Here is a 23,156-nt window from a genome sequence, read left to right on the forward strand (position 1 = left end):
TTCTCCACCTTCTAAAAACAGACACATTATTTCTTCCCTTGTGGTGGTGCAGCTGTAAACACCACGGTCAATGATCGTAGGAAGCACACAAGGCTATGACTGCAGGCAGAGGTGTGAACCGAGCACTTCTTTTCTCCGGTGGCCCAATTGCTATGTAACCAATTACAGCCTAAGTACAGTTGTTACACGCATATTTACTGAAGGGCTGGTCCCGTGGCTCCTGCCAAAACAGCCCTGAGTGATTGAAGGGCAGTGATCAGGAATGCAGCCATGTCAGAAGAGATGCAGCAAGATGCTGTGGAGTGTGCTACTGAGGCCTTAGAGAAGTACAGCATTGAGAAGGACATTGCTGCTCACACAAAGAAGCAATTCGACAAGAAATACAATCCCACCTGGCACTGTACTGTGGGAAGGAACTTCAGCAGCTACCTGACTCATGAGACCAAGCACTTAATCTCCTTCTACCTGAGCCAAGTTGCTATTCTTCTTTTCAAGGCTGGTTAGAACCACGGACTGTTACTGAAACTTGCATCCGGTTACCAGACCATGTGCCGACTCCTCTGACCAGTTACCACAGCCTTCCTGAGGACATGGGCCTTGATCTTCATGGCCTGTTCACCTGTGCTGTTGGCAGCGCTTCTGGCTGGCGCTCCCCTGCCTGATCCCACAGCCGTGGGGGTGGTCGCCGTTGCTCAGGCCATGCCTGGGCCTCCTCAGTGACTCCAGGAGAGTTGCTGGCTCCCGGCGGGTCTCTCCGCTGTCCAGGCATTTCCCTGTCTCAGCAAAACCCTCTGTGCCAGACCTGCTGCACCACTGCAGACCGGGCTGGCTCTGGGGAAGCTCCCCTCAGCAACTGACAGTAATGTCAGAAACAGGGGCAACATCAAGCTTGCCAACCACTCTGGGAATAAGATTCTTCCCAAAGGCAGGTGCACCAGTGCCAATGTGGGTGTAATTATTTTTTGATCAGGAATGCATCCATGTCAGAAGAGTTGCAGCAAGATGCTGTGGAGTGTGCTTCTCAGGCCTTGGAGAAGTACAACATTGAGAAGGACATTGCTGCTCACATAAAGAAGCAATCTGACAAGACATACAATTGCCGTTGCTCTCATAATGCCTGATCTTTTCTCCCAGACCTGAGGTGGAATCATGAACAGTCTAGAGGTTCTGAAAGCCTTGAAAGCTTTTGTGAATGAGCCCAGTTATACTGGGTGGAGCGACCTCAGCTGCAGCCTGGGGATTCTCTCAACTCTCCTGTCCCACACAGACTTCAGTGAGGAAATGCACGTGTTAGTGAAAGATGGCTTTTCAACAAGAGGGGAGACACTACGATGGGACCCAAACCTGGAGAGGGTCATCTAGATGCACTTCTGAGAGGCTGGGCCTTGGGCAAACTGGGAAAAGCTGGCCTCAAGGCAACATTAGAAGAAGCCTGATGCCCATTGAAGGACCATGTGGAAGGAAAACATCCGCTGTCAGCTGATCTGAGGAGTCCTGAAAATATTTTGAAACATGGAGACAGAACTACTGTAGATACTAAACTGTAGCTTCACAAGCCAGAGGACATGAAGGAGGAGAAGGACTGAATCAAACCAGTTCATATGGCCATCTCCCAACCAGAACCGATTCCAAAAGTTCTCACCTTTGTCAGTGGCTTTTTTATTTTTTTAAGTTTTTTTCATATCTGGTTTTATTTTGTCTGGTCCCTTTCCACAGGAGAAAAAATAACAACAGACAAACTCACACCAACCACCATGGATTAGATTGTGCTGTGGAAAGCCGAGGTCATCTGCTGATTCATTTTATCAGCCAAAGCAAGTACATAAAAACTCAACCAAAAAAATGAGTAATGAAAATGGGAACACTGGATGGAAAAAATGCATGCTCAGGAAGAATCTTAAGCTGAGGCTTGTCTTGTTTAGATGAGATAGAAAGGCAAACCTGTGCTCCAGATTCCATTACCACCCGTCCCGAGGCCCTGAAGTCTCTTTTGATCAGCCTTGGACTAGGCGTTGCGACTTCATCACCACCCGCGTGAAGAGCAGTAACAGACACTAGTCTGAGGGCCGTACCAGCTGGGAAGTTTCCTAGTGATGTCCTTAACCGGGTCCCAGGCAGGCAGCAGACTTCCCTAAGAGGAGGGTCTGTCCGGCAAATTGGACCCTCTTTTCCCTCAGAAGGGGGTTCTGCTTCCTTGTGGGTTTCCTAGAAGGAGCAGTTGGCCTGGCTGCAGCTCAGACTGTGGCAGTTGCACATACTCCCCCTCCCCTACACATCGCCCCTGTCCTGCAATGGGGCAGTTAATAGCTCCTTTTGTTTAACCCTCTGTCGGTTAGCTAGGAGAGGGGAAGAGGTGCCAAGGAGGCACGAAGTTTCGGGGTGCCCATAGCCAGAGTAGGGGTGCAGAGAAGCTGAGAAGCTTCTGGAATGCCCACAGCCAGATCTGACAAGACTATAAAAATGGGGTTCCCACTGAGGATTCCCTTTGTGCGTGTCCTCTCGGAGCCATGGGCCAAAATGCAGCAGAGATACCCTCCCCTTAGACCGGAACGCCGTCTAAGGTAACCACCCGGGACTGGGATTGCCTCACCTCTGCGTGTGGGTGAGTGATAACTTAATAATTCCTCGCTGGACTAGTGAGTGTATTTTCCTTAATAATTCCTTGCCACTCGAGCGAGTGTTTTCCTCACTAGACAAGTGAGTGTATTTTCCAGGGGTGAGGGATGGCTCTGGCATTGTTTTTCGTGAGCCACGTGTATGCATACTGTGGATCTCCATTATTCTTATTTGCTGTAGCCCAATAATTTCCTCAACTGATATCTGAACCTGTATTTTATGTTACCAGAGTGCTAACTAATTGTATAAACCCTGTTTCTAATTGGTTGTTTTCCTGGACAGAATAAAAGTCTGTTTTGGACCTGGTTGTCTGCCTAAAACTAATTTTGGGGTCCCTCCACGACACAGACTTTCAGCTCCTTTGGAGTCTGCACCAAACTGCTGCTGGTTTGGCTGAGGGAGGTCGAGTGCATCCACCACACCGTGTATCTGATGTGGCGGTGGAGCACGTCGTGTGTTCGTCTTCATCTGTGCCCCACTTACTCCGTTCCACACGGGCCTGGTCCCGTGGTGGCCGCCAAAATGACAACGATGAGTGATCGAGAGGCAGTGATCAGGAATGCAGCCATGTCAGAAGAGATGCAGCAAGACGCTGTGGAGTGTGCTACTGAGACCTTAGAGCAGTACAGCATTGAGAAGGACAACACTGCTCACACAAAGAAGTAATTTGACAAGAAGTACAATCCCACCTGGCACTGTGTTGTGGGAAGGAACTTCGGCAGCTATGTGACTCGTGAGACCAAGCACTTAATCTCCTTCTACCTGAGCCAAGTCGCTATTCTTCTTTTCAAGGCTGGTTAGAACCACGGACTGTTACTGAAACTTGCATCCGGTTACCAGACCATGTGCCGACTCCTCTGACCAGTTACCACAGCCTTCCTGAGGACATGGGGCTTGATCTCCATGGCCTGTTCACCCGCGCTGTCGGCAGCACTTCTGGCTGGTGCTCCCCTGCCTGATCCCACAGCCGTGGGGGTGGTCGCCGTTGCTCTTGTCCCCAGCTTTATATACTGAGCATGATGTCATGTGGTGTGAGATATCCCTTTGGGCAGCTGTCACTACACTGCTTCTTGGAAAACCTGTCCTGTAGAAAGCAGATCTACTAAACAACCAATGTGACACGTCACAGAAACCTCCAGAAAATTCAAGGAACAAAACGTTCACACAAGTAAGTGTTTAAAAATGTTTTTTAAGAAAGTTCCTTATTGTAGAAGCATAGCAATGTTTCCAGAGACTTAGCATTAGAGTTGCTATGCCCCACATGCCAAGTGTTTTTTCTTGAGACATGTAGGTCTGTAACATGATTCATTACTAGTGAGAGTTTAGGGTGTCACCCAAACACATTAGTTACATAATGAAAACGTCAATATGCTGCTATTATTTATATATGAAATTTAAGAACACTGCCCTAAAGATAGAAAGGGAAAAAATGGCACATCAACAAAGCCTGAACTAATTGACCTTGTCAATCTTATCAATGATGTTCAGTTCCTCACTTTCAGCATCAACACACAGGGTTCCAGCAGCAGAACTCGGTAGTTCAGAAGCTGTCTTCTTGGCTAGTTGTGCTGAAGTAACCAGTACCCAATGGATGCCTTTAATCACCGTGGAAAGATGTTTAGTTTTAAAGGCAAAGTGAAGCGTTCTGAATGCACCTAGGTCACGGTTGTGAATTTGTTTTGGTTTGTTGTTGTTGTTTCATGCTACATAAATGCAAATAATGTAATACTACGTGAATGTGAATCGAAGCCGCAAGCACTGGCGTTCCCGCCGTTCTGGCTGCCGCGGCACAGCCCGCGCAGGGCCCGGCCCGGGGCGCTCGGCAGCGCGGGGAACACGCCGGGAGGCGGCGCAGAGTCCGGGCCCGCGTTCTCCCTTCCGCCTGGAGACAAGGCGGGGGCAGGGTCCGGCACAGCCCCCTGCGGGCGGAGCCGCCCCCGCGCTGCCCGCGCCCCTCCGGGCCGGGCCGAGCCGGGCGCGCCGCTGCGAGCGCCGGCAGTGGCGCCGCGCCGCGCCGGGCCGGGCGGGCCGGGCCGGGCCGGACCGAGCCATGGCCACCTGGCGGCGGGACGTGCGGGTGACCGGCCTACAGCGGCTGTGCTGCGCCGGGCTGGCGGGCGCGCTGAGCCTCAGCCTGACGGCGCCGCTGGAGCTGCTGACAGTGCTGGCGCAGGTGGGCACCTGGCACTGCCGGCGGGGGCTGCGCGGCGCCGGGCACAGCCTGTGCCGCGCCGAGGGCGTGCGGGCCCTCTGGAAGGGGAACCTGACCGCCTGCCTGCGCCTCTTCCCCTACAGCGCGCTGCAGCTCGCCGCCTCCCGCCGGTAAGCGAGCGGGACGGGGCCGCGGGGAGGGTGCGCTCCGCTCCTGCCGTGCGTGGCAGTTACAGCAGGGAAGGGGTGGAAAGCGCAGAGCTCGGTCCACAGGGACACTTTCATGTCTCTGTCTCAGCTGGACGGGTAGCTGGTTGTGCGTCTCTTTGCTCAAAGACATGCACCCTGGATAATAACTTCGCCATTTCATTTATTTAGTTTATCAGGCGCATAGCAGCTCTTAGGGCCTGGTGATATGCCAGCAACTGCTTAGTAAGTCAGAGGTGTTCATCAAGTGGTGAAGTGTTGGTGGTCTGTTGAAGTTGCTCAGCCAGATTCCTTTAGAAGTTAAGTGCTGCCTACAAATGTGACTGCGACATCTGTTCCTTGCAGCCAGTCTGTTTTGTTTGTATGCTTTCAAGTATCTATATTATCTGAATCAGAATAACAGCGAACTGGTGATTCAAATCTTTACCCTATCATGCAGCGGTTGTTGTGCAAATTTGAAAAGGGTTGAAGTTGATATGTGACATTTTTTTTTAAGATCCTGTTTTTGATAATGCACAGATGTTAAGTTTAGGTAAACACTGGAAGGACTGCAGCAGGATCAACGTGGAGCTCTGCCGACCCGCTCTCCTTCCTAGGATTCTGTTTTGGTGCCGGTATCCCTTAGCCCTGGACAGGAGCGTCTGGCTGTGCACACACACCAGCGTGTTCTGCTGCTTTGAGGGTTGGGTTTCTCTGATGAAGGTCAGCTGTGTGCATGGTGTGCACTTGACATTTCTGCCCAGCTGGGCAGTGGGTTGTTCCAGTCCGTGGGCTGTGCTGGGTGGGGAGCAGCGTTGGCTCAGCCCGCCCTGGCCAGTCCACCCCGCTCCGGGGCTGGCTGGGGTTCGTCATTCATCTGGCTGAGCAAGAGTTGTCCTCTCACTTCTCCGTGAGCCTTTTTGGTGATGATAAATGGAACGACCCTGGAATCAGGTGGCCTTGTTGCAACTTTCTGCTTGTAACACTGGTCAAACAAGGAGAGGAGTAATGGCAGTGGGAAGGCAGAAGCAGTGGTTTAAATGTAATTTAAAGTTCACAGAAGAGTCACTATGTTGCACCAGTTTAAACCAGTTGATTTTGAGCAAAATAACTTCATTGTTCAGCTTGAAACAGCCTTTGCAATGCTATAGTTTGTCTCTAGTTTGCACAGGGTGTTCTCAAGTGGACGTAAGCTATGAGGAAATTAAACAAAAGCTGCATACACATATTTCTCAATTCGTTATTTGGGGAATTTTTAATATATTTTCTAGTGGGAGAATGGTGTATATAAAAGCAAGAAACACAAAATGAGGGAAATGTGACCCGGTAACTTAAGTAAATAATAATGCCAATTGCAGGAGGCCCGGGCTGATCCCAGCTGGCAGCCCCAGGAGCGGTGAGTGGTGCAGGGGGAGCTGACTGTGGTTACCGTGCACAGAATCTGTCTTTCCTTGGCATTTTTAAATGTTACCTGGGTAGTGCCTGGAGACCTGCCACCACCCTCCCCACGCCTTTGTACACACACAGGAAAATCAGGACGTGTTGCTTTAGGGACCGTACAAAACACACAGGAAAAACAGTTTGTGCCCTTTTGTTTCTGCTTGGCTGGTCTTTCTGCTCTGGGCTCTCTGCAGGGCATGAGGCAAGTAGATGCAGAGATCAGTCATGCAGTAGAAAGTGCACACTTGTGAAGAAACATCAGCTGAGCAAGCAGTGACTTGTAAATCTTCAAAAATTAATTTGTTCTGGACGTGGTAATACCATGTAGTTTAAATGTAAATCTATTTAGGCAGTTTAGTTGATGCTTCCAAAATATAATGATGAGTTTCTTTACCTCTGGCTAAGATTATCCTCTCAAGTCTTTTTACTTGTTTCTTGCTGCTTCCATTACACTTCTCCCCGATGTAGGAGTGTCCTGTGCACACAGGAAAGTCTTGCTGTGCATCACAAATGCAGAAATTGTAGGTTAGCCTTTAAAACTCTGTGCTTCAATTCAAAATTTCAGATTTAGACTTAACCTCCTGAGCATAATAGTGCCTGGATGTGCGTCTTCTCTAGAGCAGTATCCCTGTGGACTTTTCTGTCCCAACATAAGCAGCAGAGGAAGGTTCAGTTGTTCTCAGTGGTCCGTGATGACGTTATCTGTATATTCTCACATGATAACTTTGGGGGGGTTAGACCGATGTCTCTTAACTGATGAGCACAGAATTTCTTGCCGACGTGTTTTAAATCATGGTAATTTTCATCCTGTAGGTGAAATTGTAAATGAGGATTTGGGTGGTCAAGAAAATTACATGGAAGTCTCTTGCAAAGCAAACTAGTAAATAGTTTGAGCAAGTAGTGTCTGTATCTTTGAAGATTTTTTTAGTTGTTGAATTGGTGCTCTGGACCTCCAGCGTGGTACCACAACTCAAGCTACGTGAGCTTCGTCTGTGCTGGGAACTGTGGTGCAAGCAGAGCTGTGCAAGGTCTTTCAGCTACTGGAAGCGTCTTAGCTCAGTAACACTAAAATCAAAGCAAATTGCTTTTGCAGAGTTATATATTGTAGTCCCTGACTTAGTTGTTAACTACAACTTCTGCATTTCTGCACTTCTGTGCAGAGCAGATTTACCCAAAATCTCTTTGGGCTCTTAGGCATGTTTTTTGGACTCTGCTCACGTTTACCCATTCACATGTTCTGTTTCACAGAGGTTCTGATGCCTGCGTGGTGTTGTATACAGTAAGGTCTTGGATTAAACACATGTTAAAATGTTAACTCCTGCTGCTGAAGTGGCTTGTGGGCAGACAAACAATTACATCAAGAATAATCTGCCTTAATTTTTCATATGTTTTATTTGTGCTGTCATTAATAATGCCTCTTTTATGTGTTTACTTTAGGCTTGTTATCCTTTTCACGGATGAGCTGGGTCATATTTCCCACTGGAGAGCCGTCATGGCGGGCAGCCTGGCTGGCATGGTCGCAACCGTCGTGACTCACCCCACTGACGTAATTAAAACACGGCTCATCGTGCAAAACCGGCTGGAACCATCTTACAAAGGAATTCTTCATGCTTTTTACAAAATTTATCATCAAGAAGGATTCCTTGCACTCTACCGTGGTGTTTCACCAGCTATATTAGGTAAAATAATAATCGGGGAAAATCACCTCGTTCTGCATTGCCTATTGCAGCTATGTAGTGTGTTTGTTTGCTCACTTGATTTCAAAAGCAAATAGTAATCTTGTTTTGTAAAAGGTATGTAGATTTACAAGGCACAACAATACTAATTACCTCTGTTGCAGCTTTATTGCTTCAAATTATGACCAAGTACATAACATTTTATGTATGGTTAAGTGTGCAACAAAATACCCTTTTTCTTCTTTTTTAGATGATCTAGTTGTGCTTGGATGGAAGATTTCCACCACTTAACTCTTATAAAAATATATATAAGTATGTACAGAGTTCCTAGTTCCTACCTAGGTGTGAGAGTGTCCCCTACCTGTTGAGTGAAAACAGTATGAGCAGAAATGTATAACTGATGTGAAAAGTGAAGATCAGTGATATTCTCTCTTCAACTGAAATTACTTTTTAATAATTTATTTACTCTCTATAGCTTTTAAAAATGCCGTTTAACTTTCAGTCCACCTTTCCACAAACGACATTATAAAAAAGCATAATAATATAATAATAATAATAATGCATAATCCCACTATAAAATTGATGAGAGCGTGAGACAACCAAAAGAGAACAGAAATATCTCTCATCCACTTGACTGCACAACTGCTGGGGTTGGGTTGGGCTGGAGAAGGAGCTTGTCACAAAAGAGATCACCTGGGGAAAGGAGCTGACTTGTCATAAGACTAAAGCAGTTAATAATTCTGACAACATGCAGATTTTAGCATGTAAATGTATGTCCCTGTTGGTACATCTACCTGCTACAACATGGGTGTTTGGTGGCAAACCAGTGGGTAAAGAGTAAAGACCTTCAAAATCTTGATCTTTCTTAGTGTACAGTGTGTTGATATAAACCTTCTGTCTGGTTTGCTTTCTAGGTGCGGTCCCGTTTTCTGCGGGCTCATTCTTTGTTTACATCAATCTGGACAAAATCTGGCGAGAACCCATAGTTCATTTCACTCCTCTCCAGAACTTCATAAACGGCTGTGTCACAGCTGGTGTGGCACAGACACTTTCTTTCCCCTTTGAGACTGTCAAGAGGAAGATGCAGGTACAGAAAGTTCATGTTACTAGTCCTTTGTTATAGATCCTTGTTGTAGGAGCTCCACACAAGACCAGCCTGGTGATCATGTAATTTTGATTCTCTTACTAGGTAGGTACAGAGGCTTTGGTTTAGGTTGGTTGGTTTTTATTGTGTTTGTTGGGTTTGTTTTGTTTTGTTTTTTTTTTAAGTCTGAAAATGATTGTTGCAAGTGTGTTGTTACACTTTCAAGGTGAGTTCAAGTACTATTATGGAATATGTGTATAGTCTGAGACTCTGTGTCTTTAGCTTTATTTCTTCTCCTTTTCATAGCAATTCCATCAAATTCTCGCAGCTCAGAAAGGGCAAACCTTCTGTCAAGTACAGGCATTCAGTTCACTTGATGGCAGGTAGGGGGAATGAGATCCGTGTCATTTTCAGAGCCTGTGTTGTCTGCCATTTATGCCTGGCATACTTAATAGCAACCACAAGAAACTTGCACAGCAGGTGTTGAGTCTGAAGGGTGAGGACTATTCTTGTTCTTATTTCTCACTGCTCTGTTTAATAAGTGACTTCCCAGTTGCTGGTGCTCCTGCTTTCCTGGAGCGTCAGCAGCATGAGAGTTACTGTATCAAGTTACTTCATCAAATTACTTTATCATTTTATATCATCTTGCTGATCCTTGCTCCTCAAAGTTTAATAATAATGATTAAAACCAAACAAATAAAAAACCACATCACCCCACAGCTTCCATAGTTCTTTTTATGATGTTGACTTTTAATTAGAACTCCTATCAGCGGAGTGAGAGTGAATAGCTGTCATTATCTGGTGGCTCTCTGGCTGCGGCAAATGAGTTTGTTCTTTCAGCCTGGCTTATAGGACTGCAGATTTAGGGAAAGCTTTTGTGATCTTACCAAAAAAGCAGTCACTTGATGTGGCATCATTATATAGATCCCCTTCCCCTCCTCAACTGACAGTCTGGTTGGTAAGTCACAAGCCAGGAAGAGGTCAGTGGAACTGTGAATTCCCCTCACGTGATCCCCAGGTTCCCTTTTTCAGATAGAGCTCAGATCCAGTGGCACAGAAGCCTTCATTGCCCTCTCTCCATCTCGTAACAGGGGACTTCAGCAGGAGAAGCAATGTCTTTTATTAGACCAGCTCGTGTAGCTGATATGTTCAGAAGCCAAGCTTTAAGCTGAGGCCTTCCCTCAGGTACCTCATAAAAGTCTCGGGTCAGAAAGAGATTCTGAGCATGAAAACTTGATAGTTTTTTCCAGCTGTATCATTTGGTCTAAGAAACGCAATTACTCCCTACAAGTCTTTTTCTGTATGTCCTTAGGCTCACAGCAACACTGTTGTACTAAAGAATAAAGAAAAAAAGGCATTTACTTGGATTTCTTCTTTAATATTTTCTATCGACACATCAGTCACTGAAGGTTCAGTTTTCATAACCTCCAGTTGTAAGTGGTGTGATGCCATGTTCTGTGCTCAGCTTTGTCTTGACAGGCATGTAGAGAAGTGGAACAGGCCCATCTTTAATTTCCTGCCACTAGGCTGTACTGTTTCACCAAAGGGATGCTTAAGACATCTGATTGGCCCTTCTAGAAAAGAAGGGAACTGGATATATTTCCAGAATGTATAGGAAATGGATATGCTAAAACCACTCCGGACAGAAAAAAGGCTCGACAACAGAGAGGTTTTTTTCCTCATAGATGCGTTGCAACAACTGCGTAGTGATTTTCCAGACTTAGAGAGACACCTCCTCTTCAGTGGTTTATTCTGAAGGCAGGGGTAAGGCAAAGGTGTTTCAAAAGAATTAGCTGCCTTGATGTGAAAGCCCATAATTTGTTTGGTACTGGAAATTACAGTGGCTTGTCCAGAAAAGAGACCTGTTGAAAAATGCACCCAAGCTGATCCTAAGAGCTCACTGAAACTCATGTAGAGTCATCCAAGCTTGTTTTTCACAGTAAGCAGCAAGATATAGCCCAGCCTTGTGACAATCAGGTCTGCTTTGTGCTTACTTGCTGGTCTGTTGAGTTTGCAGGGTGGTGATCAGAAGAGGGAAATGTCTAAGATGGCACCAGAAAAGGTGTCATGCAAAGGGAGCTAGAAAGGGAAAGAATAAAGGGGAAAACAGAGCTTCAAGACATTTCAACATTCTGTAGAAGACAGGAGCAGATACTTCTGATGACAGTTTTTCTCAGACATCAGGTTCTGATCAGCCTTCATTGAGCGATTCATCTTTCTAGCTGATAAAAACTGAGGTGTATCAAAGCCTTCAGCTACCCCCAGACCCAGTGTGAGAGCTCTACGGTGCAGGTAGGGAAATGCTGGCTTTCTTTTGAAGCTGTGAACGCTGGTGTTGTGTGTGATGAGGAACCCAGCACATTGCAGAGGTCAGTATCAAATCCTCTCCCTTCCCTTCTGTCCCACCGATCTGGCAGGTGGAGGTTGCATATTGCCAAAGATGACTTTTCCAGTGAGCCTGTTTGTGATGGGGAACCAGGGAACTGTAAGGCCATCTCAGGAGCTTCAAAAACTGAGAAACTAGGACACAAGGCTGCCTTCTCTGATTCTGGGATGGAGTACAAGCCTGAGACCAGAACATCCAGTTTGGGTCTTCACCTGACAGCTAGGCAGTCTTGGACAAGTTAGCTCCATCCATCTCCTCATCTAGACAATGCTCAAATTGTTTGCACAGACTAGAAAATGAGTTATTTTGTGGGAGGAAGGAGAAGGTGTTATATTTAATCTCAGTTGTAATAATTTTGTTTCCTCCTTTCTCATTTTACGTATCTGAATCCTACAGTGCTGACGTCAGCAGCTTCTGTCACTGACATCTGTGGGAGCAGGAGCTGACTGTCAGTGAACAGTTCTGCCTCTGTGTTTTTAGTGATGTTTTATGATGTCAGATTTACTCTGTAACCATGGCTTCTTCCCCCTCTGCTATTAGAATTATCTTTATCATGTTTGCTTTTTTTTACCAAGATTCTGTGTTTGCTAAATACACTTGGATGTTTTTCTTCAAATAAATGTTAATTGTACGAGTGAGTCTTACAGGATGTGAGTCCTCTATGTTGTGCTTATCCTAATTTTATTCCTTTGTTCTCCTTTTTTCACTTTGCTCCTGATTGGCATGTTAGAGAATTAAGAGGTACTGTATGCATGTTTCAGCATGGAAATATGGCTTTTGTTGTGCATCTGTAGAAGGGGATTAGTGAAGGAGAGGGTTGTTCAAACGGGTGTTCTATATGAAATGTTTTCCTGACTCACTCTTATGCTGTATCAGTTTCTGAACAAAGACATACTCATCTTTATATCCTTCTGCCTGTTAGTCTTGGCTTTCCTTCTTTACCTCACAATATCATGTTCTTTGTTAAATCCAGTACCCAAATGATATTCAGGTACTGCACTTTTACTTTTGCAAACTTGCATACAAGAACACTTTTATTTTTTTTTTAATTTTTTTTACCTTAAGCAGGGAAATACCTGGTTATGGATGAGTCTGGGCCTAAGGGAAGCACTGGTAGTACGTTTCCACTTACCCACATCATCTTTTTGCCTTTGACGACCTTCATCAGTGCATACTGGACTGAGCTCTGGCATTTCAGTTAGGGAAGACAAATTTGAAGCTGCTGTATGGCATACAGAAAATTATTATTGCCACTCAGAAGATTACTATTATCATTAGAATGACACCAGTCCCAGGCTGTGTGTAGAACTGAGAATCTACAAACACGCAAATGGTCAGCGCAAACCTAACACCCCAGTTTGGCGCTTCACTTGGTGCACGTGGCCCTCGGAGGCAGGCTCAGACACCCCTGGGTGGCACTTCTCAGCCTGCATTCCAAACTGACCTCTGACTTCGGTAGCTTTGTTAAACAAAAGGCACAAAGACGACTCTGAAGTTTCACTGATACGCCCTCAGCTGCACAGTTACTCCCCACCCGCGTACATGGACAAGCTGCGCAGTTTGCAGAAGCTCAGTCTTGTCCCCATATTTTTCTGGTATAGCTTGTTTTAATTTCTGTGACCAAAACTTGTCTGAAAATCATCTTCACCAGTAAATGATACTTGGGGATGGCTTTACCATCAGACCCTTGTACTATGGAATAACCATACTTGTAGTATACTGCAGCATTCAGCACATTTTTGGTGTTGACTGCACAGAATCCATAAGTTGTGAGGACATCTCTCTGGGGAGAGCATTATTCAGTAGTGATCTTTCTGTTTTAAAAATCCAGGCTTTGAATTCCCTCCACTGCCATAAACCAAGAGGCTGACTGTTCTTGGTGAGTGTGGACTCTTGCCACCCATCACCCCAGAAGTGGCCTCTTTCAGGTGACAAAAGTGAATCAGTTGGGCCTCAGCTGCCTATAAATCTGCAATGTGTTTGGGGGCTTTGGGGGGTTGTGTTGTTTTGTGGTTTTTGGGGTTTTTGTTGTTCTTTGGAACACAAGATGCTCTGCAAATGTGAAAACTGTTGTAAATGGTGTAAATGCTATGAGTTCTTAGTAAGCTAGAGAAAGCTAAGCTGTCATTCCCTTCGTAAAGTAGCCTGTTTAAAGTAAATACAGTCTTGTGCCATGTTGGCACATTTCTAGTCTGAAGTCAGTTAAAGGAGATACTGAAGTCTTTCTTTAAAAGCGGTGCTGTTATTTAAGGATTTATTTTAAAATAGTCCCCTATGTTTCTTGCATGGTAAAAGTCAGTCTAGGAAGAGCCCAGTGGCTGGGTTATACACAAAGCTTTGGAAAAGAAAATGATGAATGTTTGTTAGAAAAGCACCTCCTCACTGCTGAAATGAGGAGACAGGGTTCCTGTGTTCCTTAAACACGAGTGACCTGCGGAGAGGGCTGTGCAGTTGGACATGGCCACTGGTGCCACGTGGCAGCCTCTGAGAGCTCTCAAGCTGCAATGTCCCTTCCCTTTGTGAGATCCGTGTTCTTGTCAGCTGGGAATATCAAAGTTATTTGAGTCGCGACCCAGTTTAAAAATAAGAAATGCTTTTTGGGTCGTGTGGTTCACATGACATCTCGAAAGCATACGTGCTCTTAGACTCGGCACGGGGAGACCCTTGATAGTCAGCGGCATGGGAGCTTGAGCCTTGAAAATACTCAGAGATGGAGCCATTTGATCACACAGAGTGGTAAATTCCATAGTATGGAAGCAAATAAGGAGCACTGTGACTACTTTAGTCTGATTCCCAGTGGAAGTAAGGCTTATATGGTTCCTAGCTGTCTACCCTTGTCCCCAGTGACTTTTGATCCTGCTGTTCCATGTCCACTTAACTTGATAGAGGAGCGGAGGTTCCAGAGATATTAACTTACTTCAAGTTTTGTGAACACAAGTGCACAGATAGAGACAAAACTTCAAAAATACTTCAGCTGAAGGGGAGGCTGCAGTGTGAGTTCTTTCTTGCTTGTTTTCCCTGTGATCTCACACTCTCCTTCTTGGTGCTTGGGTTCAGGCATCAGCCAGCAACCCATGCCCGGGGTGGCACTTGAACGTAGGACCAGCCTGGCTCCTGTGGTTATTAGCAAATAGGTAACAGACATCAGATTCCAGTATTAGTAAAATCCCTTCCTTCCTCCTCTTTTCCCCTATGTCTAAATGCTTTCAGCTACCAGCATTCTTTACTGTTTTGTGGGTGTTGCTATAAATATATTTTGTACCCCTTTCTCTGAGGCTGAATGCCCCACAGCTTTGAAAGTACCTGTCCCAGTAAAGTGTTGAGACAATGCCTGAAGGCTTTACCTTCTAAAAATTTATGGGTGCTCTCTTTTTTATATCTGATTTATTTTGCTTGATTTGGTGTAATTCTTTACCTCATCCACATAAGGCCAATGGAAATCTATCCTCTGTAAAACAAAATTCCCACGAAATGCTTATTTTCTCCTTGGTTCCTCCACGCAGAGCTGTCATGCAAGGGGTTTGCACTGCCTTGAGGAAAAAGACCTCTACATTCTTCATACCACAGGTGTGAAAAGCAAGGAAAGCTTAGGTTCAGTGGCCAAGGAAGGATTTTGCAATAAACCGTGAAGTCTCAGGGTAAACCATGCCTGGCAATAATGTGTTTAAAGCTGAGAGTCAGACTTCTGAGCAAGCAGTGAGCTGTTTTGCTCGCTCGGTGCCGTTGATCTCAGAAAGGTGAGATGGTTTGGCCTCAGTTCAGGTTACGGAGGAAAGGACAACATGTTCCTCGAGTGCAGGAGCTGGAGGTCACAGCTCGGGAGCCAATCACCTCCTGATAGCTTGTCATCATTTACCTGCCTGCAAGCCCAAGCATCTCAGGTGGACTTTAACCAGGGTAGGTCAGCATTACTGAACCACCGACACAGAAATGACAGTGACTGCTGGGTGAGGCTGTCCTCCAGGAGGAAGGATTGATTAGCCCAAGAGAATGCATGCTTTTTTCCCCAATGTTAATACTTATTTACATTTTAATTCTTAGTTATTTGAGTGCCATGAAATAATCTCTCAAGCATTCAACTTCCTCTTAAGTGAAATTTCTGTTGGCTCTAGTGGCATTAGCTGAATGAAAACTGCAATATTTATCCTTCAGTTTCCTTTGAGCTACAGTTGTGCTTGCCCGCTGCATGTGTCCATATTAACCCAGACTGCAAAGACTTCTTATTTTAGGTTCTGGATTAAGAGCATGAACTCTTGACCTGTGTTGTAAAGTGCCTTCCTATGCTGTCTTTTTTTTAAATTCATCAGAAGTGTAGGATACCTGAATCTGTTGAAATATTAAATAACAAGCAATTTTGCTATATCTGCCATCAGGATAGCATGCTGCCTATGGCACCCATTCACATTCAGTTGATCTTTCATAGTCTGTGCCAACAGTACTACAAATTCAAAAACCAAATAACTGGCAGATCTTTGTACCAACAAACTTATGAACAGTAAAGGGGGAGGAATTGTATAAATTGAGAGGGACATATTTCTAAATAGGCTCTGATAAGTTTAAATTGAGACAGCTGCAACCCAAAATGTCCTAAAGTGCAACTGAGAATTTTTTATCTGCACAGCTCTGGGCACAGGTGGCCCAGCCGCTGTGAGTGCTGCCGCCTGACCTGGTGGGCTCAGCTTGGTCCTCATGTGGCTCCTGTGAGCTTTGGAAAGGTCCAAGTGATGGATCTGTGGATGGGCACGGTTCCCTCAGCAGTCACCGTGAGCTACTTCTATCCTTCAGTGCTCAGAGGAACTGAGCGGGAGGAGAGGGGCTGCGGGAGGTCACTGAAGGGGAAATCTTTGTAAGGGACTGCGAGATTAGTTCCCAGAATGGAACTATGTTGTTCTGGCAGTCACCTTGTGATACAGACAAGGGTGTCTGAAGAGTCCTTAAGTAATAATTAACTTGAGATTTGTCATGATGATTCACCCTGATTTAAATATTTTGTTTATGTAAAAAACGTGAGTGCAGGTAGGTTTACTTTTTGGGGTTTTTTTATACATGTCTCTCTCTCTTGGGTTTAGATTATTGAGATAGAGCGCTAACTTTGGGGATGCGTCAGTGACGTAGTAGGCTTGGCCTCCGGATACTGAAAGACTGTGTTTGTGAGAGAGCAGGTGGAGCCAATTCTGCATGTGCTGTGCTTTAATTTAGAGAACCCACTGTCCATTATTAAGATTATTAACTTAGCCCTGCTACTGCTGTGAGTGACGCCTTGGCATGCTGCTGGTGCAGGGAGCTGTGCTGTGTCTCCAGCCTTCTGCACTGTGAGGCAGCCATAACGAGGGGAAGGTGTATTTAAAAACATTCGTAACAAACAGGTTTTCATGCAGCAGCCCATAGTGTCAAGTGGTGTCAAAATGAAGGGATTCAAGCTGCTTAGAGGTGGCATGGTGGATTGAGGTTTGAAAAGTTATTTCTCTCTTTCTCACTGTTGGATTTAGCTATTGCTTTTTAAACCTTTACACTCCTTAAGTAACAGAGCCAAGCACACAGCGGAGCTTCCTTGTACCAAAGGAGCATAAGTGAACATGTGCATGACCCTTGGCTACCAGACTAGCTCCGTTACCTTGAACTACCTGCAAAGGCAGGGCTGGTAATACTGTGAAATCTCAGTAGTTAAATCCCATAACGTCTGCGTCTGTGAGGCCTAAAACAGGACGCTGTGGGAGCTGACACCACAGCTGGGAATCGTGGAAACAGCTGTAGCCCCATGGAGTTCACAAGGCCAGTGTAGACACAAAGGGGATGAGCAATTGCAACGGTTGAAATACTTTCTCCCCCACAAATGTGATCCCTTTCTTACAAATCAGGTACATTGTTAAGCTCAGAGAGAAGCAAATGCTTCTATTCTCCCCTCCTTAAGGTGTAAAAGACCATGGATTAAATCCTAGGCCCTACTCTTGTCTGAGGTAAAAGAGCCAGGACGTGATGAAAGGGACCCAGAAGATAACAGATCAGGATGTGGTGGAAGCCAACTGCTTTCTTTCTCAGTGCAGACAGCTGCTTTCCCAAAATCACCTCCCAAAGCCCTGTCAAAAGGAAACTGTATAGATTTGCCTGTTACCTGCCATCAAAAGTATTTCACATGCATTTCAATGATGCACAAAAAAAAAAAGAGAAAAAAATCCAATGTGATTTTTTTTTGTAGATAAAGGAGACTACGCAGTTAGTGTGTGCTGTGATTAGGGCTTTTTTTTGTTAGCTTCTAAATTTTGCCAGTAGATTTGCCAGTAATTCAAGGGCATGCAACAGCATTAAAATTATTTGATTAGCATCTTCTTTTATATGCCTGGAGCGTAAGTTTTGATTCGTTTCCATTTCCAGCATCTAAGTTGCCAAGTATTTAAAATGCTATAGCTGAGGCATCTGGGAAGTGTCATCACCACTTGTTGGTTTATGAGAGGTCTTTATGAGCAGCCTTGAGAAGCTGTAGGTTAGTCTGGCCAAGAGGGACAAAATGCTACACCACATGGTGTTTCAGATCCATGAGGGGATAACAATATCCATATTCATCAACCAGTTAATTGTACAAGTGCCATTTTTATCCAGCTTTTGCCCTGTGTTGATCCACTTGCACACACAGGTCATCTCCTGGGGTCCCCACACACTCCTGACCGAGCAGTGTCACTTGCTGTGTGTTTAAGTGAAACCCTGGTTTGCCGATGCAAACTGAACCCATGGCTGCATGTGCACAGATGGATAAGGATGGGATTACTCAAGGTCAGGTTATTCTGCCTGTGCTAACGCAGTAGGAGATTAATGAAGGTAGGATTCTGCTGTTAAAAATGACTGGCTACACTTTGTCTGTGTGAACAGACGCTGTCTGTGCTGTGGTTGGAAGTGTAGCTGCAGGCCAGCAGGATGCTCCCAAGCTAACTTCAGCCAGTCTGATTCAACTGGCCACGTAGCAAGGGTTTGGGAACACAGGCACCAGCAGCTCACCTGCAGCCCTTGGTGGGCTTGTACAGCCTGGGCCGAAGTCTCTGTTCTTCTGTGTCTGCTCTGCTGTTGCTCCTCAACCCACAGTACAGTTTGTCTTTCTCACTGCAGCGTGGACACAGCCCTGGCAAACAGAATCTGGTGTGCGTGCTCTTCTGTTTGGGTCAGAGTCACTGGAAGGTGGTGTGACACCTGGGGCCAGCCCTGCGCTCCCCTCTCGTAGCTGCTTCGCTTCCAGGGGTGTGAAATGCCTCTGCCCGGACCCGAGCCGCTGACACCTGTGGGACTGATGCGTTGTGCTGCTCTGGTTTGGACAGTTTGTCTTCACAAGGGTGGGATCTGTTTCTAGTTGTGACATGGCACAAAAGGAAGTGCTGTGTGAAATTACCGCTCTCTCTTTTGTACCTATCAGAGAGTTAATTCCTTTCATTCTTAGTTTGTATTTCAAGGCAAAACAGCTGAACCTATTGGGTTGACGGAAGAATCCAGATCAGTCTGTTGAAACCTGGCATTAAGTGTTCCTTTTGTACCAGAATGGAGAAAATAAAATCATCTTTCATTACTTTGGTTTTCCTTTGCTTGTTCTAAATCCCCCTGGGTCTCTTTTGAACAGGCACAGAGTCCCTGGCTTCCCCACTACGGAGCCGTTGATGTGCATTTCACTGGCATGGCCGACTGTTTCCGACAAACAGTGAAGAACAAAGGTGTGCTGGGGCTCTGGAGTGGGCTCACACCCAGCCTGCTCAAGGTGAGGTTTTGCTTTCATCCCCATCAAAGACTGTCCTGAAGTAATCCAGACACACATTTGTACAGTTGGGGTTATAAAGCTTCTGACGTGCCTGCATGCTTACTAGCAATTTATAGATGACGGAGTCCACGACAGAACACGTAGAACCTCAGGGAGGTTATAAACCAGCTTTGGAACTTGGTTTGGTCGTACTTCCCCAAATGTAAGCTTGGCTTCTAGATGTGACTACTTTCAACTTCATTTGAATGTCCTTAGAGAAGGGAGTGCTGCTAACATGAGCAGGGCATGGCTGGGGGCTTGCAAGTGATCCGCTTACAACAGCTAAACATGTTCTGCTTCTCTGCTGAGCTCCTGTAATTCAACGTTGTACCAAGCTGTAAAGAAAATGGTGCTTGTATAAGCCACTTCCTCAGAAGCCAAAAGCAGTGCTTCTCACCAGCTATTTAATGCGTGTGTATTGGTCACTACAGCCCTTGCTGAGTTGAAAGCATGAAATAAAGCACGGTAGCTTAAACAGAAGGTAATTTAGTTTACATAAATATAGTTTTATAGTGCTGCAGTGAGGATTACCTACATGGAGTACTACAGGTCAGCTAATGAGTGGTAATTGAGTGACAACATGATTGATTGTGATGGCTCGCCTGTATAAAGACACATGGCACCAGAGCTGTGAATTCTGCACGGGGCAAAAGAAGAAAATTGTTCAGTCACTCTGCTGTACGTAGAATCAATCCTACATTTCCCACAAGGATTTGCTGAGTATTTAACAAGTTGTGGTAATCTATAGGCTAGCACAGACCTCGTTCCTCACAATATTTTTACAACTAGTTACATACCAATAATAAACTTCTACTTTCAGCATGCTGCAGGTGCCAGCCTAGTTTGACGTGAGACTCTAATTGTGTGAAAAGAGCACAGCTTTAATAGCAGATCGGATCAGATTTGAAGTCCTAGAAGTTGCCATATTTAAAACATGTAAGCTAAGAATGCTACTAGTGAGCCTAATATTGCTTTTAATCTCATCTTGCCTTTTTTTAATTTATTTTATCAGATTGTCCCATACTTTGGTGTTATGTTTAGCACCTTTGAATTCTGCAAGCGGGTCTGTCTGTACAGGAACGGTTATATTCAATCTCCTTTAAATTACAAGCTAACTCCTGGCGTGGACCAGAGTTTACAGCCACAAGAACTGAGAGAATTAAAGCTCCTCCGAAGGGAAAATTTTGAGCCAAGGAAATCAGCTCTTGAAAACTGACATCAAAGTGTCCATTGCAGATGTACACAATACCTTTCTTAAGGAACTTTGCAAGAAAGACACACCGAGCTACAGGTACCAGCATCTCAGCAGATTGCGTGGTTTTAGTACTGAGACACCAGTGCCAGGAATGAAAACAAAAACTATCTCATTTGCTGAATGGATATGAACTGTGGGAAGCATACACTGAAAAGGAGAGATGCGACTAGTTTGAACTGTTGGAACTTGAAATTATGTTATTCTAGGTGCTTTTCAATACTGAATAGCCATTTTGAGATTAAACCACTTGCAGAAAGGTAAGACAACTGAGATAAGAGTATAAATTTTATTTTCAAAAATATTAAGAAAATTCAGGTGTTTTTTTAAGTAATCTGAGATACTGAGTTAGACAAAAAAAAAGATAAACAGACTAGAAAACATACAACATGTAAGAATTTCAACTGAAATATCTTTTTTTTTTTGTTTTAGCGATACTGTGTGGAGATGGCATTCTGCAGATGCAGAATTAGTCTCAGTTCAGTCACACTCCAGAATCTACTCTTCAGTTTTTGAGACTTACTTGAGAATAATGATTTTGTATGAATCTTTAGCATAGAGGGGAAAATATGCTGCTGCAACTGTGCTTTTGCTAAGAGAGAATTGTGCAGAATGAACTGTGATACACTGGAATGACAATCCTGCAAACCCAAGCACATACTAGAAAATGTTCCCCCCTTTCTTCTGTGTTGTTACTGCATATGTGTGAATTATTTCAGGCTTTGAAAAATAGTTTTCCTGAAGTTCTCTAACTGAAGTATTTCCTGAAAAATGCAGTTCTTAAATGTGTTATATTCCAGAGTCACGAGCCTTGTCATGTTGTTTTGATATTCTCAAAGCTCTATTTTTATGTGAAACTACTTTTTAGTTCCCTTGCGCAGACCCAGTCCTCCTGTGCTGCCAGCAGAATAGCACCTTGCACACAACCCCTGATTTTTCCACCTTAACTTCTGTGATCCAGGAGCCACAGACAGTTTCTATAGATGGGAACCTCTCTGCAAGACGACAAGGTTATTGCCAGTGCCAAAGCAACCGATACGCCTCTGACCAGTCTAGAGAGTTTCTGGACAATAAAATATAGTTTTGGTATTATACCTGAGGACCTGTGGTGTTGGTCTGGTCCCTTTGTAGGAGTACAGCTGTGAAACAGCCCCATCCTTGTGCCTTCTGATGGAAAACCTTAAACCCCGTGTGCACGTGGGGAAGCAGCTCTGCCCTCTGTGGCGTGTCCCACCAGCCTTGGGCTGCGGCAGTGTGTGAACCATGGCAGCTTCTCTGCACACCAGCTCTGCTCCTGCCCTCCCGCAGCAGCCTGGGCTCAGAACAGTGTTCGCCTGCTGGTTTGCACATCTTTTTGTGTATGGTTTTTGTACCGTGGATGTCCCTGCTGGGTGGAAAGGAGTCAATCTCAGAAACTGCTTGGTGAGGCCAGGTCACAGCGGGATGAGGCGATGGCAGATCGGTGCAGCAACAGTCTGTGACTGAGAGATTTACAGAAAGAGCAAGATGTACTCTGCAGCTGAGGTCTTGCATGCTGTCTCTTAATGGGCTCAGTTCTGCTCAGTGGTGCTTCATACTGGTTTTCTTCTCAGAGAAGAAACAAGCATTGATAGCAAAAAAATTAAGATGGTAGAGAGCAGATCTGGTGTCTCATGCATCACACTGAGGCTGCAAGTGCTTTTGGCTCTGTAATCAACCTGTAGTGAAAATGTTTCTCCATGCCTCAGTTTCCCCATCTGCACAGTGCAGGTAATAATACTGAGACTTATTTGAGATGTATGAATAAGGCAATGTGACTTGTGAGTGCATTGGGGAGGAATGGATTGTAAAGAGTGCCCTTACCTTGTCCAAGCGTACCTGTATGTTTTCTACTAATGTTGTATTTCTAAATAGATTTTAAGATTGAGTGATGGGTGCATATGAATGTCTGATCAGCTCTTCAAACCTGGTAAGAGTCAAGTGAGTCAAAACGGTACCTCTGACTTGTTTCTGATATGCTAATAACACCTTTGTATTATAATGTACTCCTGCGGCCTATAAATCACTTACCTTTCGTCAGCCAAGCCTCTGCTTTGCGTAATCACATTTATGCATTGAGAAATCCTCCGAAAGGTAAGAGAGCACTGAAACAAAGTGCCTCAGCAGTGGGTCACTGGCGTGTAAAATGGTGTAAGATCACGAAGAACCAGTTAAGAGCAAGGCTGAATCTCAGAGACAGCTCCTATTGGCTGAACTGTCATTCAGGTGACATTTGGTTGCAATCCTGCAATAAAGGTGGTAGGTGGTACATGGTGGGGTCTGTCTGAGCATCTTCTTGCTGACGTATGGAATCCATATGATACTGTGAGCTCTGTGACCCCCGGAGCATCGCATGCGGGGTGTGGGGATAATAACGGGCGGGTCTCGAGTGGGGTTCAGTGACGCTGGGCACCCAGACTTGGTCCTGTACATGGATTCTGAGCCTCCCCCCTGTCTGCCCGGCCGTCTTCATGATGGCGCCAGGGTGGCGCAGAGGAGCTGGGGGGTCGCTGGCACGGAAGCGCCCCCACCACCACGGGGGAGTGTGGCGGGTCAGGAGGCTGGGGGGGTGC

General features: G+C 45.3%; 2 protein-coding genes and 1 pseudogene across 2 annotated transcripts; all 3 read left to right on the forward strand.

Moving 5' to 3' along the window:
- The first annotated feature begins 240 nt into the window (after positions 1 to 240).
- Positions 241 to 593, forward strand: LOC136106252 (dynein light chain 1, cytoplasmic-like). Its single transcript, XM_065846510.2, has one exon. It carries the CDS (start codon positions 271 to 273, stop codon positions 502 to 504), a length of 234 nt encoding a protein of 77 aa, XP_065702582.1. The 5' UTR covers positions 241 to 270; the 3' UTR covers positions 505 to 593.
- Positions 594 to 3,147: 2,554 nt separating this feature from the next.
- Positions 3,148 to 3,417, forward strand: LOC136106302 (dynein light chain 1, cytoplasmic-like; annotated as a pseudogene).
- Positions 3,418 to 4,634: 1,217 nt separating this feature from the next.
- On the forward strand, positions 4,635 to 22,857 carry SLC25A43 (solute carrier family 25 member 43). Its single transcript, XM_065846842.2, has 5 exons — positions 4,635 to 4,938; positions 7,831 to 8,072; positions 8,984 to 9,156; positions 19,140 to 19,274; positions 20,326 to 22,857. Exons 1-5 carry the CDS (start codon positions 4,667 to 4,669, stop codon positions 20,527 to 20,529), a joined length of 1,026 nt encoding a protein of 341 aa, XP_065702914.1. The 5' UTR covers positions 4,635 to 4,666; the 3' UTR covers positions 20,530 to 22,857.
- The last annotated feature ends 299 nt before the right edge of the window (positions 22,858 to 23,156 follow it).

This window comes from Patagioenas fasciata, chromosome 11, assembly GCF_037038585.1.
Source record: "Patagioenas fasciata isolate bPatFas1 chromosome 11, bPatFas1.hap1, whole genome shotgun sequence".
NCBI classification, from domain to species: Eukaryota; Metazoa; Chordata; class Aves; order Columbiformes; family Columbidae; genus Patagioenas; species Patagioenas fasciata.